At 36.3% G+C, this 19694-nt stretch overlaps 1 protein-coding gene and 1 non-coding gene across 7 annotated transcripts in view; one reads left to right on the top strand and one right to left on the bottom strand.

The window, feature by feature from the left end:
• Positions 1 to 19694, bottom strand: part of UBE2K (ubiquitin conjugating enzyme E2 K) — a 108800-nt gene that overhangs the window by 42626 nt on the left and 46480 nt on the right. For all 6 annotated transcript variants that reach the window (XR_016393261.1, XM_089911806.1, XM_022565662.2 and 3 more), the window contains one exon: positions 10632 to 10714. Coding sequence is in view for 4 of the 6 variants with exons in the window: in XM_089911806.1 (XP_089767932.1) it covers positions 10632 to 10714 (83 nt within the window). In the remaining 2 variants the exon portion in view is untranslated. The remainder of the gene's footprint in view (positions 1 to 10631; positions 10715 to 19694) is intronic.
• On the top strand, positions 17207 to 17332 carry LOC115801998 (U6atac minor spliceosomal RNA). Its single transcript, XR_004022369.1, has one exon. It is a non-coding gene; the product is annotated as a U6atac minor spliceosomal RNA (small nuclear RNA).

Raw genomic sequence — 19694 nt, 5'->3', positions numbered from 1 at the left:
CCAAAGAGCCCGGGTAGGCTCCAGTGTTGGGTTGCCTCAGACCAAACACCAACAGGGAAGGAACCCAGCCCCACCCATCAGCAGTCAAGCAGATTAAACTTTTACTGAGCTCTGCCCACCAGGGCAACAGTCAGCTCTACCAACCAACAGTCCCTCCCATCAGGAAACTTGCACAAGCCTCTTAGATAGCCTCATCCACCAGAGGGCAGACAGCAGAAGCATGAAGAACTACAATCCTGCAGCCTGTGGAACAAAAACCACATTCACAGAAAGACAAGATGAAAAGGCAGACGGCTATGTACCAGATGAAGGAACAAGATAAAAACCCAGAAAAACAACTAAATGAAGGGGAGATAGGCAACCTTCCAGAAAGAGAATTCAGAATAATGATAGTGAAGATCATACAGGACACCAGAAAAAGAATGGAGGCAAAGATCGAGAAGATGCAAGAAATGTTTAACAAAGACCTAGAAGAATTAAAGAACAAACAAACAGAGATGAACAATAAAATAACTGAAATGAAAACTACATTAGAAGGAATCAATAGCAGAATAACAGGCAGAAGAACGGATAAGTGACCTGGAAAACAGAATGATGGAATTCACTGCTGCGGAACAGAATAAAGAAAAAAGAATGAAAAGAAATGAAGACAGCCTAAGAGATCTCAGGGACAACATTAAACACAACAACATTTGCATTATAGGGGTCCCAGAAGGAGAAAAGAGAGAGAAAGGACCAGAGAAAACATCTGAAGAGATTATAGTCGAAAACTTCCCTAACACAGGAAAGCAAATAGCCAGCCAAGTCCAGGAAGCACAGAGAGTCCCATACAGGATAAACAAAAGGAGAAACACGCCAAGACACATATTAAGCAAACTGGCAAAAATTAAAGACAAAGAAAAATTATTGAAAGCAGCAAGGGAAAAACGACAAATAACATACAAGGGAACTCCCATAAGGTTAAGAGCTGATTTCTCAGCAGAAACTCTACAAGTCAGAAGGGAGTGGCATGATATACTTAAAGTGATGAAAGGGAAGAACTGACAACCAAGATTACTCTACCCAGCAAGGATGTCATTCAGATTCAATGGAGAAATCACAAAAGCTTTACAGACAAGCAAAAGCTAAGAGAATTCAGCACTACCAAACCAGCTCTACAACAAATGCTAAAGGAACCTCTCTAAGTGGGAAACACAAGAGAAGAAAAGGACCTACAAAAACGAACCCAAAACAATTAAGAAAATGGTCATAGGAACATGCATATCGATGATTACCTTAAACGTGAATGGATTAAATGCTCCAACCAAAAGACACAGGCTTCCTGAATGGATACAAAAACAAGACCAATATATACGCTGTCTACAAGAGACCCACTTCAGACCTAGGGACACATTCAGACTGAAAGTGAGGGGATGGAAAAAGATAGTCCATGCAAATGGAAATCAAAAGAAAGCTGGAGTAGCAATACTCATATCAGATAAAATAGACTTTAAAATAAAGAATGTTACAAGAGACAAGGAAGGACACTACATAATGATCAAGGGATCAATCCAAGAAGATATAATGATTATATATAGACCCAACATAGGAGCACCTCGATACATAAAGCAACTGCTAACAGCTACAAAAGAGGAAATCAACAGTAACACAATAATAGTGGGGGACTTTAACACCTCACTTACACCAATGGACACATCATCCAAACAGAAAATTAATACGGAAACAAAAGCTTTAAATGACACAACAGGCCAGATAGATTTAATCGATATTTATAGGACATGCCATCCAAGAACAGCAGATTACACTTTCTTCTCAAGTGCGCACGGAACACTCTCCAGAATAGATCACATCTTGGGTCACAAATCAAATTTCAGTAAATTTAAAAAACTGAAATCATATCAACCATCTTTTCGGACCACAGTGCTATGAGAGTAGAAATGAATTACAGGGAAAAAACCATAAAAAAAAACACAAACACATGCTAAACAATACGTTACTACATAACCAAGAGATCACTGAAGACATCAAAAGAGGAAATCAAAAATACCTAGAGACAAGTGACAATGAAAACACGACGATCCAAAACCTATGGGATTCAGCAAAAGCAGTTCTAAGAGGGAAGTTTATAGCTATACAAGCCTACCTCAAGAGACAAGAAAAATCTCAAATAAACCATCTAAACTTACACCTAAAGGAACTAGAGAACGAAGAAAAAACAAAACCCAAAGTTAGCAGAAGGAAAGAAATCATAAAGATCAGAGCAGAAATAAATGAAATAGAAACAAAGAAAATAATAGCAAAGATTAATAAAACTAAAACCTGGCTCTTTGAGAAGATAAACAAAATTGACAAACCATTAGCCAGACTCATCAAGAGGAAGAGGGCTCAAATCAATAAGATTAGAAATGAAAAAGGAGAAGTTACAACAGACACCGCAGAAATACAAAGCATCCTAAGAGACTACTACAAGCAACTCTATGCCAAGAAAATGGACAACCTGGAAGAAATGGACAAATTCTTAGAAAGGTATCATCTTCCAAGACTGAACCAGGAAGAAATAGAAAATATGAACAGAACAATCACAAGTAATGAAATTGAAACTGTGATTAAAAATCTTCCAACAAACAAAAGTCCAGGGCTAGATGGCTTCACACGTGAATTCTATCAAACATTTAGAGAAGAGCCAACACCCATCCTTCTCAAACTCTTCCAAAACATTGCGGAGGAAGGAACATTCCCAAACTCACTCTATGAGGCCACCATCACCCTGATACCAAAACCAGACAAAGATACTACAAAAAAAGAAAATTACAGAGCAATAGCACTGATGAACATAGATGCAAAAATCCTCAACAAAATACTAGCAAACAGAATCCAACAACACATTAAAAGGATCATAAACCATGATCAAGTGGGATTTATCCCAGGGATGCAAGCATTCTTCAATATATGCAAATCAATCAATGTGATACACCATATTAACAAATTGAAGGAGAAAAACCATATGATCATCTCAATAGATGCACAAAAAGCTTTTGACAAAATTCAACACCCATTTATGATTAAAAAAAAACTCTTCAGAAAGTGGGCATAGAGGGAACCTACCTCAACATAATAAAGGCCATATACAATAAACCCACAGCAAACATCATTCTCCTTGGTGAAAAACTGAAAGCATTTCCTCTAAGATCAGGAATAAGACAAGGATGTCCACTCTCACCACTATTATTCAACATAGTTTTGGAAGTCCTAGCCGTGGCAATCAGAGAAGAAAAAGAAATACAAATTGGAAAAGAAGAAGTAAAACTGTCACTGTTTGCAGATGACATGATACTATACATAGAGAATCCTAAAGATGCCACCAGAAAACTACTAGAGCTAATCAATGAATCTGGTAAAGTTGCAGGATACAAAATTAATGCACAGAAATCTCTTACATTCCTATACACTAATGATGAAAAATCTGAAAGAGAAATTAAGGAAACACTCCCATTTACCACTGCAGCAAAAACAATAAAATACCTAGCAATAAACCTACCTAGGGAGAAAAAAGACCTGTATGCAGAAAACTATAAGACACTGATGAAAGAAATTAAAGATGATACCAACAGATGGAGAGATATACCATGTTCTTGGATTGGAAGAATCAATATTGTGAAAATGACTATACTACCCAAAGCAATCTACAGATTCAATGCAATCCCTATTAAATTACCAATGGCATTTTTTACGGAACTAGAACAAAAATCTTAAAATCTGTATGGAGGCACAAAAGACCCCGAATAGCCAAAGCAGTCGAGGGAAAAAAACGGAGCGGTAGGAATCAGACTCCCTGATTTCAGACTATACTACAAAGGTATAGTAATCAAGACAGTATGGTACTGGCACAAAAACAGCAACAAAGATCAATGCAACAAGATAGAAAGCCAAGAGATAAACCCACACACCTATGGTCAACTAATCTATGACAAAGGAGGCCAGGATATACAATGGAGAAAAGACAGTCTCTTCAATAAGTGGTGCTGGGAAAACTGGACAGCTACATGTAAAACAATGAAATTAGAACACTCCCTCACACCATACACAAAAATAAACTCAAAATGGATTCAAGACCTAAATGTAAGACCGGGCACTATCAAATTCTTAGAGAAAAACATAGGAAGAACACTCTTTGACATAAATCACAGTAAGATCCTTTCTGATCCACCTCCTAGAATAATGGAAATAAAAACAAAAATAAACAAATGGGACCTAATGAAACTTCAAAGCTTTTGCACAGCAAAGGAAACCATAAACAAGACCAAAAGACAACCCTCAGAATGGGAGAAAATATTTGCAAACAAATCAACGGACAAAGGATTAATCTCCAAAATATATAAACAGCTCACGCACCTCAATATTAAAAAAAAAAACAACCCAATCCAAAAATGGGCAGAAGACCTAAACAGACATTTCTCCAAAGAAGACCTACAGATGGCCAAGAAGCACATGAAAAGCTGCTCAATATCACTAATTATTAGAGAAATGCCAATCAAAACTACAATGAGGTATCACCTCACACCAGTCTGAATGGGCATCATCAGAAAATCTACAAACAAATGCTGGAGACGGTGTAGAGAAAAGGGAACCCTCTTGCACTGTTGGTGGGAATGTAAACTGATACAGCCACTATGGAGAACAGTATGGAGGTTCCTTAAAAAACTAAAAATAAGATTACCATATGATCCAGCAATCCCACTAGTGGGCATATACCCTAGGACAACCATAATTCAAAAAGACGCATGCCCCCCAGCGTTCATTGCAGCACTATTTACAATAGCCAGGTCACGGAAGCAACCTAAATGCCCATCGACAGACAAATGAATAAGGAAGATGTGGTACATATATACAATGGAATATTAGTCATAAAAAGGAACGAAATTGGGTCATTTGTTGAGACATGGGTAGATCTAGAGACTGTCATACAGAGTGAAGTCAGAAAGAGAAAAACAAATATCGTATATTAACGCATGTATGTGGAACCTAGAAAAACAGTACAGATGAACTGGTTTGCAGGGCAGAAGTTGAGACACAGATGTAGAGAACAATCGTATGGACACCAAGGGGGGGATGCCGCGGAGGGGTGGGGATGGTGGTGTGATGAATTGGGCAATTGCTATTGACATGTATACACTGATATGTATAAAATTGATGACTAAGAAGAACCTGCTGTATAGAAAAATAAAATTAAATTAAAAAATTTAAAAAAAAGAAAAGCATTGGCACAAGGAGAGAAAATAATATTCTTCTTCAACAGTAAAAAAAAATTTAAAAAGAAAAAGGAGGAAGCTCCCAATTTCTCCTAACATTATCATTTTTTCTTAATTTGCTAAAAATGTTGGATATATGTATATCTATAACTGATTCAGTTTGCTGTACACTTGAAACACAACATTGTAAATCAACTATACCCCAAGAAATTTAAAAAATAAATAAATTAATTAAATTAAATAGATAGCTAGTGCAAAGCAGCCACATAGCACAGGGAGATCAGCTCAGTGCTTTGTGACCACCTAGAGGGGTGGGCTAGGGAGGGTGGGACGGAGACGCAAGAGGGAGGAGATATGGGGATATATGTATATGTACAGCTACTTCACTCTGTTATAAAGCAGAAACTAACACACCACTGTGTAAAGAAATTATACTCCAATAAAGATGCTAAAATAAATAAAGCTACTATGATAGGAAAAACAAACAACTTAATGAGCTCTCAGAAGAGTGAAGGTGGACCTTTGCCATGGCTTATATATAAAAATTAACTCAACACAGGGAACTATACTCAATATCTTATAATAACTTTTAATGGAAAAGAATCAGAAAAAGAATATATACACATATATGTATAACTGAATCACTTTGCTGTGCACTTGAAACTAACACCACATTGTAAATTAACTATTCTTCAATGTTTAAAAATATCAGAAAAAAAATTAACTCAAAATGGATGAAAGACCTAAACGTAAGACTAATTTTTTGCAGGGGGGCTGCACCGCATGGCTTGTGGGATCTTATTTCCCCAACCAGGGCCCCGGCAGTGAAGGCACTGAGTTCTAACCACTGGACCTCTAGGGAATTCCCAAGACTAAACTTATTATAAAACTCTTAGTAGAAAACATAGGGTGAAAGGTCCACGACACAGCAGTTGGCCGTGATTTCTTGGATATCAAAGGACAGGCAAAAGCACAGGCAACAAAAGAGAAAAATAGAGAAACTGGTCTATAACTACATCAAAATTAAAAACTCCTGTGCAAAGAAAAAGAAAATTTTTTTTAAATCTTCCTAGGCAGAGAATACAGTCAACAGAGTGAAAGTCAATAGAGGAAAAGAATAGAATACAGTCACAGAATGGGGAGAAAATATTTACAAATCATAGATCTGACAAGGGAGTTAATACCTGAAATATATAAAGAACTCCTTCAACTCAACAACAAAAAACAAACCTGACCAAGAAAGGACTTAAACAAGCATTTCTCCAAAGATGATATACCAGTAGCCGATAAGCACATGAAAAGATGCTTAACATCACTAATCATCAGGAAAATGTAAATGAAACAATGAGATACCACCTCACATCCATTAGGACAGCTACTGTCAAAAAAACAGAAAATAACGGTGGCAAGGATGTGGAGTAATTGGAATCCTGTGCACTGTTGGCGGGAATGCAAAGGGACAGTTTATTCTCAAAACTGAAGGAAAAATCTAGAGCTGTAACTTTAGATTCAATTCGTAACAATCTCAATGAGCAAAGTTTTAAGTCTTCTGTATGCTTGAAAACTTTCATAATAAATGCAAGGGAGGTATTCATAAACATTAAGAATTAATTAGCTAAAAAGAAACCTAATTGAAAAGGATTTAAAAGCTGAACACAAGACCAATGGCAAACAATGACAATGCTTTCATAATTAGCTGTAATAAAATTAACATTAAAACAAAACTTATTCTTTTGACCGTAAACACTATAGAAACTATAACATCTTTGATGGTATAAAGAAATGTGTACATTTTTTGACTGTTCTACATAAATTTTAAAATCTAAACTTGGTAATGTGAAAAAATATACAAACAAAAATACAACTTTCTACTCCATTTATTTTGCTTTTCACAAACTGATTAAATTCATACTACATTAATATTTTTAGCATTTAATGTGTAAAATTAGCATAAATCTATTAAAAACAAATCCTAAAAGGCAAACAGAAGTATGAAATTTCAAAATGTGTTAGCTAATTTTAATTAATCAGTGGATACAAATAAGTATTTTATAAATCTATCTTCAGTAAATTAATTTTGCTCAGATCTCAAAAATCAATAAGCACAGTTAATATGGCTAATATTCATTCATATGGATAGGTGGGGCCTTTAATATGTAGAGTAAGCACCAAATTGTGTGTATTGACTAACTTGTCTGTTAAGGATCTTCCAGAAAATCATTAATAAATAATCTATGTTCATTCGAAACACTGAATGCTACTTAAAAATAACGGCAGCTTTTTTGTTATATTTTTTTGTTAAGGTATAGTAAGAGTAACATGCTTGACAGCTAGATGAATTTTTATATATGTATACACCCGTGGTAACCACCAGCTAGATCAAAATACATAGTACTTCCAGCACTCAGAAAGCCTCACTCTTGCCCCTGTTATTCACGACCCTACCTACCCACCACTGTCCTAGTTTCTATCACCCAAAATTAGCTTTGACTCATGTTGAATTTCATAAAATGAAATCATACAGTATGTACTCCTTTGTGTCTGGTTGTTGCCACTCAACATGTCTATGAGAATCATCCATGTTGTTTGTGTCAACATGCCTTTTTTTTTTTTTTTTAAACTGCTATGTAGTGTTCCACTGCATGATTATAGCATCATATATCCATTCTCTTGTTTACAGACATTTGGGCGACTTGCAGTTTGAATAAATCTGCTATGAATATTCTTGTACAAGTCTTTTGGTGGACATATGCACTCATTTCTCTTGGATTTCTCTTGGATATATACCTAGGAGTAGAACTGCTGTGCCAATAGTGAACATGTATACTTATTTAGCTTTGGCAGATACTGCTGGTTGAGTGGCTGAACCACATTCTTACCAGCAATGCATGAGAACCATTTACAAGTGTGTAGTGGTACCTAATTGTGATTTGAATTTGCATTTCCCTGATGACTAATGGTGCTGAGCGCAGCTTATCAACCATACAGATATTCTCTTAATGCCCGTTCGTGTCTTTTGGAAGAGCAGTATCAATTAGTGCAATTTTTATGTGTTGTCATTTTCTTCCCCAGGTAAACAGACACCTTTAGTCATAAGAGGTGTCGCAGAAAAACATAATATGGTTTCCACACAGGGTAAGTTACAAAGTTAAGAAATAACCCATACTAACATAAGTTGTTAAATATTAAAGGTAAATCACCATCCACATGTATTAATAAAGACCAAGGTTAACAAACTGTTTTCTAAGATAACTGTTCCAAATTAGCCTAAACATTGACATTTAGATATCCACTGAATGTCAATTTACTTCAATAAAGGGGGGGGGGGCCTGACAAACCCATGGATATCCAATCTCACCTATTTTATCTGATGTCTCTGATATCTTTTAGTATTTCAATAATATAGATATGAAAAGACTAAATTCAGCTATTTGACCTGCCTTAGGAAATGGGAATAGCTGATAAAAAATGTTCTGATACAAAATTTCAAGTTCTCTATATACACCATAATCTTTCAACTATTTATAGGAAGATAATCAGAAGTGGTAGTACTGCTGGTTTAACTCTGAGCAAAAAGAGAAGACAGTGGAAAATTTTAGTGTGGAGTTTTGTTTTCAAAGGGGTGGAGGTTTCATTCTGTCTGCTGAGAATAGCCTGAGTAAAGTCAGAAGCAGAAGGACAGGCTACTGTAACCGTCCAGGCAAGAGGCAATGCAACTTTGGACTAAGGTAGTAGTAATGAACTGCTGCTAAAATGTTGGCAGTTTCAACAACAGGATTTGCAGATTTCTCTGGTATAAAGGTACCAGAGAAAGAGGAAACAAGAATCATGATGAAGTTTTGGCCTTAGCAACTGCAAGGATGTAGATGCCAAAACTAACATGGGGAAGAAGTAAATTTTGGGCTGGGGAAATAGTTCAGTTTCCAACATGTTTAAGTTTGAGATGTCCATTACATATTCAAGTATAGATGTTAAACAGGCAGCAGGACATGAGTCTAGAGTTCAGAAAATGTGAGTTGCAAGTATATAAACGGTGAAGTTATGAAATCAGATGAGCTCACCAAGGAAATGAGTATAGATGGAAAAAAGCAGACTTAGCCCTGAGGTATTCTCATGTACAAAGCTCCAGGAGATGAGGGAGGAACTAGTTGAGAAGTCTAGGAGTGGGAAAAGGAAGGGGAGAACAGAAGAACTGATGTCCTAGAAACCAAGTGAAAAAAAGGACAATGTCTCTAATACTGCAAATTTTCATTAATATCACTGAACAACAGAGCTATAAGGGGTCTTCGAGATGACTTTATAGATAAAAACATGGAGGCACAGAAATTCAATAAATTATGAAAAGTCACAAATCAAAAGAATGAAAGATAAAGTTAGGTCTAGTCCACAATGTTCAATGTTTAACAGTATGCAATACAGATCAAGAAACTGGATCCCAAGAGATGATCTACTGAGGGAGAGGCTTTACTCAGGTGTGCTATTAGAATGGAAAAACAAAACAAAACCAGCAACTCTTGTCTGTTTATCCAATTACTAAATATACCAAGTGACCCATATGCTAAATGCTGTCATCCTGTTTCAGCTTATTCAGGTTCATTTCTTTCCCTTTCTTAACAAATCAAACACATAACTTATTGTTTTCTTCTACCCCAATGTCTTTTTATATCTCGTCTTGGTTGTTCAATCCATTCTGTTAGAATATGCCAGGCTCTAATCTAAGAGAAATACATAAAACAACTCATTTACTCTTCTCAACAGCCCTATGAAATAGGTATTAACCCCCAATTTTTTCCAATAAGGAAACGAAGGCAAAAGACCAGGTAATTTACTCAAGACCACAAAAATGAGTAAATTGCAGAGCCACGATTTTAACCTAGTGGTTAAACACTATACTGCCAAGATAAAATCATACAAAACATGTGAAAGCACTGTACAAATGACGATACCACCTACAAAGGTACTTCTTAGAATCTTAGAACCTTAATCGCACTCAATTAATACGTTTTAACGTTTTTGTTGTCTACGTTCCATCCAAGTCAGAGCTGATTACTACAATACTTAAATTATTTTAGTCTTTCACAAATATCTTTCTGAGATAGCAAAAAATCAAATTTACCAAAACGACAAATAAAATCCAAGATTTTTCAAGATGGAAAGCTAGCATCTGACATTACCTAACAAATCACTATTTAAATATAGATTCCAATTTCAACTGTAACATATTTTCTCTTATGTACTTAAGAGACTTCATCTAGTTTTAAAATTATTGCCAAATAAAAGTATAATATATGCTTATGTTTTGAGGCAAGTACACATTTAACACTCTAAACAGTCTTAGAATTCATATGAGAGAGGGTTGAAGGTGAATTCAAAATCTCTTACCATTGATCTTTCAGGATATCCAAACAAATAGCCCCTGTGACGGAACTAATATTAGGATGCCATATTTTCGTGATAAACCGGACCTAGAATATAAAGCACATTTGAGTTTTAAAGTACAGAAGTAAAACATATATAGTTTAAGTAGAACTATAAGAAAATGAAATCCTCGAGCTAAAAAAAATGCTCATACTTACATCATTTTGCCTAAGTGAAGGGAAGGGTGTAGGAGACAAAGCATTCAGTGAGCCAAATGCTATCAATGACATACATTCTTTTTAAACCTTTTAATAAATGCTCAAAGAAACCCAACAATTAACTAGGTGTTTATAAATTACCTAGCATAGTGTTAGAGGCTATGAGAAATTTAACATGGACTAAGATCCATTCAGGTAGATAAAGTAGTACAGAAAATCAAAATATAGATAGTAAATGGCAATTTTTCTAGAGTGAAGGGTGTAGAATAGGTTTGAAGGAAAAAGTAAGCAAAATCAGTACATGGAAACAGAAGTAGAAAGTGACTATAAGACTACTCCTGATTTTTTTGTAGCACTTTTTTTCTTAAATACTTTTAAAAATTTTTTGACAAATATTTAAAGGCCTACTATTCTTTGCCAGGCACTGAGGCTCAGAGTTTAAGAAATTTACCCAATATCAAGTAAGTAGTTTGCAACAGAAGATACAAACTCACACAATCTAATTTCAGATTCTGAGTGTACTTATTTAAGCATGAAAGAATAAGAAATCAACGGTGTAAAAATGCTAACTCTATCACATCACCTTGAAATGAAATCTACTTCATCAGCTCTTACTTATGAGCTTTTGGAGGAGGAACAGGAGGAGGAGGAGGAGGAGGAGGAGGAGGAGGAGGAGGAGGAGGAGGAGGAGGAGGAGGAGGAGGAGGAGGAGGAGGATTATACCTGACACATATATATGATAGTCATCTAGGTCAAAATTCTTTAACATTTAACAGATTAATTACTATGAACCAAGCTATGTTCTAGTACCTTGCAAAAATTAACTCATCAATATATGCTCTGTGATGAATTGGGAGACTGGGATTGACATTATACACTAATATGTATAAAATGGATAACTATTAAGAACCGACTGTATAAAAAAATAAAATTCAAAAAATATATATGCTCCAAATGTAAGCTATTTATGAAAAGAAGCTAAAAGAATTATCATGCTTCCACTTCTCTCCCTGTGACTTGTCTATACTATCTGTTCTTAATTCCTCACATATTCACTCACTAACTTACAAGCCATCTGAAAAAGCACTTCCACTCACCAATGACTTCAAAACACTTAAAACTAATGGAGACTTTCCACTCCTTGATCCTTTTAAATTCTTAAAATAACCTTACTGCTTTCAATGATATCTACTTCTTTCCATCCACAGAACACCATGTCTTTAAAGGAGACTATCATTCTTCACCTGGGTTACTGAACAGTTTATGACTTTACTGCCTTCAGTTTTCTTCCCTCCAATCCATTCTCCACACTGAAACCAGAGAGCCCTTTAAAACAAACCTGATTCATGTCACTATTCTACTTAAGGCCCTTTAACGACTTCTCATTCCGTTTATGTAAGCCCACACCGTTAAACTGATTCTAGCCTCGCTCTCAAATCTCACATCTACCCTACATTCAATACAAGTGCTCAACAAGTCATATTTTTAAAAAAAAATTTTTTTTTTGGACTCAGGGTCTTCATACATTTCTTCTTTCAATAACACACCTTGATATCCTCTTCTCCTGGCTAACTCCTACTTATCATTTAAGTTTCAGCTTCCATAATCACTTCTTCCTGACCTGTCCCATAGCACCCTGTACTTTCTCCTGTGTCACAGTACTTGATCACACTTCTATCATGTCTTTCTTATTTGCCTGGTCTTCTCTAAAACGCATGGTGTCTATCCTGCTTAGTAGAGCATTCCAAGCATCTAAAGTGCCTCACACTGAATGAATGTGCAATAATATTTATTATATATATATATTTTTGGTTTGTTTGTTTTAATATTTTGGCGATGCCAAATAGCATGTGGCATCTTAGTTCCCCGACCAGGGACTGAACCGTGCCCCCTGCACTGGAAATGCAGAGTCTTAACCACTGGACCACCAGGGAAGTCCCGAGGAAAACAGAATTTTAAATTACTACTGAAGATGTCAGAAGGTTTACAATTTAGGCAGATGATCTAAGGATGTGTGAATTGTTCTTGCTTTTTAAAGAAGAATCTTCAATACATGATTCTCTGAAGACTCTACATGAAAAACAAATATGCTTATATGCAGGACCAAGGAAATTATTAAACTATTTCTTTGTACTACAATCTACAGTTAGAAATAAATAACTTTGAATTTGCAGATAATCTAATAAAGAAATTAATTTTCAAGAGGCCACTCCATTATCTACCAGTACAGATGTAAGTAACTGTTCTATAAGTAGTTCTTTGTCTGGTTTTACACTCTTTTATCTATTCCTCTCTTTGTCATTCTTTATCATCAACTATCTCCTTTCTTAGATTTTTCACTTCTTTCTCAACTCTTAATATTACCAATGGTAACCACATATACCCCATCATTCTACGCTCAATTCATATCCATTGTATTCATCATATTCTCCCAGAGTACCTATAGTACCGACCTATAGCAACAAAAATGTACAAAGAACTTGGAAGGGATGAAGTATAAAAGTAACAATACAAAGACATTTATTATGACCTACTTGAGTCATACTTGACTCAAATATGGGATGGTTTACAGTACTAAAATACTTATATGAATAACAATTCAAGTTTCCTTATTTTCACAAATGAAACTAATACTAGCACGTCTGGGTAACTTGACAACACTCATTAGCTTTGAGGAGCACTCAAAGAATTTAGAAACAAAAATCTTAACACTATGTACACAGTGTTACTAGACTGAAATAAAGGAAGGGGACGATTCTTAGGGGACGATTCTTAGTTATTTATATTGGTACACCATCATCAGTAATCTTATCTCCTCCCACAGGATGCAACCTGTATTTATGCACTCTTTAGTTCAACAAATATTTTACCTTCCACCTCATGGTAGATGTGAGCTCTATTTCCATCAGGAATTTCCAGTTTCAAGCTTGGAACTCAAGGAAGTTACAATATTAAACCTGCTTTAACTAACTTATTGCACAAAATAAAATGCTATTTTATTTTAAATATGCATGTGCAGAAGGGAAGACTCATTGAAGGCTATTAGCATTGGTATTTATACTCAATTTCATATATAAAAGTACTTATAACACAAAGGAAAAAGAGGAAAATTCACAACCTAATCTCCAATAGTAAGTTCGACAAATCACTGAGCTAGAGTATTCCTAATTTAATGGGGTTTTCATTCGTAGAATATTATTACAACTTACTTTAAAAATAAAGTATGCGGCCAGCAAACACATGAAAGAATGCTCAACATCATTAATCATTAGAGAAATGCAAATCAAAACTACAATGAGATATCATCTCACACCAGTCAGAATGGCCATCATCAAAAAATCTAGAAACAATAAATGCTGGAGAGGGTGTGGAGAAAAGGGAACACTCTTGCACTGCTGGTGGGAATGTGAATTGGTTCAGCCACTATGGAGAACAGTATGGAGGTTCCTTAAAAAACTACAAATAGAACTACCATATGACCCAGCACTACTGGGCATATACCCTGAGAAAACCAAAATTCAAAGAGAGTCATGTACCAAAATGTTCATTGCAGCTCTATTTACAATAGCCCAGAGATGGAAACAACCTAAGTGCCCATCATCGGATGAATGGATGAAGAAGATGTGGCACATATATACAATGGAATATTACTCAGCCATAAACAGAAACGAAATTGAGCTATTTGTAATGAGGTGGATAGACCTAGAGTCTGTCATACAGAGTGAAGTAAGTCAGAAAGAAAATGACAAATACCGTATGCTAACACATATATATGGAATTTAAGAAAAAAAAATGTCATGAAGAACCTAGGGGTAAGACAGGAATAAAGATGCAGACCTACTGGAGAACAGACTTGAGGATATGGGGAGGGGGAAGGGTGAGCTGTGACAGGACGAGGGAGAGTCATGGACATATACACACTAACAAACGTAGTAAGGTAGATAGCTAATGGGAAGCAGCCGCATGGCACAGGGATATTGGCTCGGTGCTTTGTGACAGCCTGGAGGGGTGGGATAGGGAGGGTGGGAGGGAGGGAGACGCAAGAGGGAAGACATATGGGAACACATGTATATGTATAACTGATTCACTTTGTTATAAAGCAGAAACTAACACACCATTGTAAAGCAATTATACCCCAATAAAGATGTTAAAAAAATAAATAAATAAAGTATGCGGGCTTCCCTGGTGGTGCAGTGGTTAAGAATCTGCCTGCCAATGCAGGGGACATGGGTTCGAGCCCTGGTCCGGGAAGATCCCACATGCCGCGGAGCAACTAAGCCTGTGCACCACAACTACTGAGCCTGCGCTCTAGAGCCCGCGAGCCACAACTACTGAGCCCATGTGCCTAGAGTCCATGCTCTGCAACAAGAGAAGCCACCACAATGAGAAACCCGTGCACCACAATGAAGAGTAGCCCCTACTCGCCACAACTAGAGAAAGCCCACGTGCAGCAACGAAGACCCAATGAAGCCAAAAATAAATAAATAAAATAAAATAAATTTTATAAATAAAGTATGCATTGAATCAAACTTCTTCTATCCTATACTCAGCTGATTCAAAGATACATCTTCTCTGTTCAGAAGTAAACCTTCTGCTCTTCAGGTCAGCAGTTTATTGCAGAGTAATAAAAAATACTCTGTAACCATGTTAAGATAAAGCAATGTAAGTTTTCAACTGGGTGCAATTTTAGCTGCACAGTAGTGAGAACATGACAGTTAACTTCAATACTTTTACCTCAGAAGGCTTAAAATTAAACCTGAGGCTACATATTAAACATATGTGAACATAATTATGCAAGAAATTTACACAAATATTCCCCACTCTTTCCATCATTATCTACCAAACAGTCAAAATTCAAATCTAATATAGTAAATATCTAGAACATATTTATCAACATTAATTAGCATCTACTCCAAAAGCTTACGGCCATAAATGGGAGGAGTACCATATTTAAAAGAATACTAAATTCCAAGTATAACTAACTGGTAGAAGCCAGAGGGAGACAAATGTGGGTTGACTGAAGGAAGACCTTTCTAAATCTTGAAGTTACTTCAACATGGTATGGCTGGAATTAAGACAGTAGTGGCCTGAAAAGCAACATGAACTAGTAGCAAAAACATCAGACAGACCTCAGTTCTTATGTTTTTAGTCCATTTTTCTTGCTTTTCTGAAAAAGGTGGGAGGAGGAAGTGTTAATAAAATAGTGATTTCAAAGATTAAATGAAATAATGTATCAAGTGCCTAAGACAGAACCAGAACTATGCAATCACTTTTGATTTACATTTATAGACTACAGAGGGAAATAAACACTTTTATTGAGACAATAATTTGCCCCCATTTAAAGTGCACAACTTCATGGTGGTTAGTACATTCACAGTTGTGCAACCATCACCAAAATCTAATTTTTGACCATTTCAACACCTCAAAAAGAAACTACAGGGACTTCCCCGGGGGTCCAGTGGTTAAGACTCCACACTCCCAATGCAGGGAGCCCAGGTTTGACCCCCGTCAGGGAACTAGATCCTGCAAGCCGCAACTAAGACCCGGCTCAGCAAAATAATTATTTATTTATTTATTTAAAAAACAACAACAACTGGGCTTCCCTGGTGGCGCAGTGGTTAAGAATCCACCTGCCAATGCAGGGGGCACGGGTTTGAGCCCTGGTCCGGGAAGATCCCACATGTCGTGGAGCAACTAAGCCTGTGCACCACAGCTACTGAGCCCGTGTGCTAGAACTACTGAAGCCCACACACCTAGAGCCCGTGCTCCACAACAAAAGAAGCCACCGCAATGAGAAGCCCACGCACCACAATGAAGAGTAGCCCCCACTCACTGCAACTACAGAAAGCCTGCTCACAGCAATGAAGATCCAACACAGCGAAAAAATGAATAAATAAAATAAATTAAAAATTAAATTAAAATAAACGAATTGTATTTCTATAAACTGTAAATAAACAATTTGAAAATGAATTAATTTTAAAAAAAAGAAACTACGTAACCAACAGCAGTCACTCCCCATTCCTCCACACTCCTCCAGCCCTAGGCAACCAGCAGTCTACTTATTTTCCACTGTGATTTGCCTCTTCTAATGTTCATATAAATGAAATCATACAATGTGTGGCTTTTTGTGCCTGGCTTTTTCATTTAGCGTGATGTTTTGAAAGTTCATCTATTTTGTAGCACATATCAGCACTTTTATCACTTTTATAACCAAATGTGGTATGGATATACCACATTTAATTTTTCCATTCAGTTGATGGACATTTAGAGCACTTCCATTTTTTGGCAGTTATGAATAGTGCTGGTATGAACATTTGTGTGCAAGTTGTGTGGACATGTTTTCGTTTCTATTGAGTAGATATCTAGAAGTAGAACTGCTATGTGTTGTATGAAAGGAGAGAAGGTTAGCACTGCCCTCGACAAGGATGGAAGAAGCTCTCGGGCGTGACAACATGCATATGGTTAAGGCACTGACACCTACTTTGTGGCATCTAACCATTTTTTTTTTCAATAAAAAATAAATTTAAAAAAGAAATAAGTGTTGTAGAAGTAGAACTGCTAGGTCATAAGGTAACTCTACGTTTACCATTTTGACCAAAATATTTTTCAAAGCCAGCTCCAACACTTTACATTCCTACCAGTAATGTATGAGAATTTCAAATTAAAGAGGAAATTTAAGCATCAATGCTACTGTATTTTACAACGTTGCAGAGGGAAGCCAAAAGACTACTTCAAGAAGGGCCTCTTAGGGTGGTAGTCACTGGTTAATGCTAGCTAATATTTACAGCATGCTTAGTCTGTGCAGGCACTGTTCTAAGTATTTATTTCACTGAATCTCAGGTACCATCAATTATTCAATACACCGTTATTTTATGTACCTTGAGAAAGAAAAAAACTCTGCCAATTAAGTTATAACATCTCATCCACTGAAAGATATATCCTGATTTCAGAGATGTTAAAAATATGAAAAAATATTTCATAGAATTATTGAAATATTGTTTTTTAAATGGACTACTCTTTTAATCTTAATAATCCTTTCAAAGGATTTTACAAATGAGGAAACACACAGTGGTTAGATAGCTTGCCTAAAATCAAGAAGCCAGTTAAATGCCAGAAGTAAGATTTGAACTGTGGTTGATTATTTTTGTTCTTGGTAGAGTCATATTGACCATTTCAGAGATTTTGCCCTTACTCCTTCCTCATTAGAAACAAGAAGTAGAGCACAGTGGGCCTTATAGGATCTAGTTTCTATTTAACCTCTAAGCCTCAGTTCCCTCATTCGTTAAGACTGTTATGAAGACTTTCAGGAAAGGCATATAAAATTCCTAGCACAAAACAAGTGACAACTGCTACTATCATTATTTAATAGTAAAAATATAGTGGTTGAGAGCAGTCTCTCTTGAGATCTTTTCTTTCTTCCCTCATTTCCATTAAAATTTTTTTAGGCTTTGAGGTCATCCTTATCTCGAAACATTTTAAAATCCTCTTTTCTTAAATTTACAGTATTCTATAATTAAAGTAACCTCAAGTGACTACTACTCATTCTAATGATAACACTGACAACCAAGATTACCTAGTGGAGGGTAACTAGGGTAAGGATGAAAATTAAGTCACAAATGTAAGATGAAAGCTTAATAGTGGTCATCTCCAAGTGGTCATACTGGAAAAAAAAATGTTCTTTTAATTCTTCACTCTTCAAATTTCTACAATAGGGGCTTCCCTAGTGGTGCAGTGGTTAAGAATCCGCCTGCCAATGCAGGGGACACAGGTTCAAGCCCTGGTCCGGGAAGATCCCACATGCCGCGGAGCACCTAAGCCCATGCACCACAACTACTGAGGCTGCGCTCTGGGGCCCACGAGCCACAACTACTGAAGCCCGTGCACCCAGAGCCCATGCTCCGCAACAAGAGAAGCCACCACAGTGGGAAGCCCATGCGCCACAACGAAGGGTAACCCTGCTTGCCACAAGTAGAGAAAGCCCACGCGCAGCAACAAAGACCCAACACAGCCAAAAATAAAATAAATAAATTTATTAAAAAAAAAAAACTTCTACAACAAACACAAACTACTTTTATAAAAGGCAAAAAAAAAAAAAAAAAAAAAACAACCAGGCTTAAAAGGTAGAAACAACCAAAATGTCCATCGATGGTTAAAGGGATAAACAAAATGTGGTGGGTATGTACAAGGGAATACTATTAAGCCTTAAAAAGGAATGGCATTCTGCCACAACTTATAATATGGATGAACCTTAAAGATATTATACTAAGTGAAATGAGCCAGGTACAGAAGGACAAAAGTCATATGATTCCACTTAAATGAGGTACCTAGGGTAGGAAAAATTCATAGAGAAAAAATATAACAGTGGTTACCAGCATGGAATACCAGGGAGTTATTGTTTAGTAGGGAAGATGAAAATGTTCTGGAAATGGATGGTGGTGATACACGGAAAACAATGTGAATGTGCTTAAGTGCCACTAGACTGCACACTTAAAAATGGTTAAAACAGTAAATTTTATGTTATGTATACTTTACCACAATTTAAAAACATCAACCAGGCTTATCAGAAAATAGATATACATAAACAACAGAATAACAGGCACCTCAAACTGGTAGGTGACTCAACTTCACCCTGGAACTTCCACTGCTGTGTCTATTCTTAAATGGGGGACAACCAGTAGGCTGAATGAATGAATTCTGGAACATTTTCTGAGTGACTACTATCATATGCTCAAGGGACACTATACTTTCAGGAGCCATAGAAAATACAAAGGTGTATTAAGCCATGGTCTTTGACCTCAGGAGCACAAAAGCTAGTGAAAGATACATATCCCCAAATAATACAATACATTAACTGGTACTGTAATTGTGG

The sequence above is a fragment of the Delphinapterus leucas genome, chromosome 5 (assembly GCF_059928025.1).
Source record: "Delphinapterus leucas isolate spDelLeu-1000000601 "Yukka" chromosome 5, BTC_Dleu_Yukka2, whole genome shotgun sequence".
Lineage (NCBI taxonomy): Eukaryota > Metazoa > Chordata > Mammalia > Artiodactyla > Monodontidae > Delphinapterus > Delphinapterus leucas.
The sequence above is the reverse complement of the archived record's forward strand: the minus strand, read 5'-3'. Positions and strand labels throughout refer to the sequence as shown.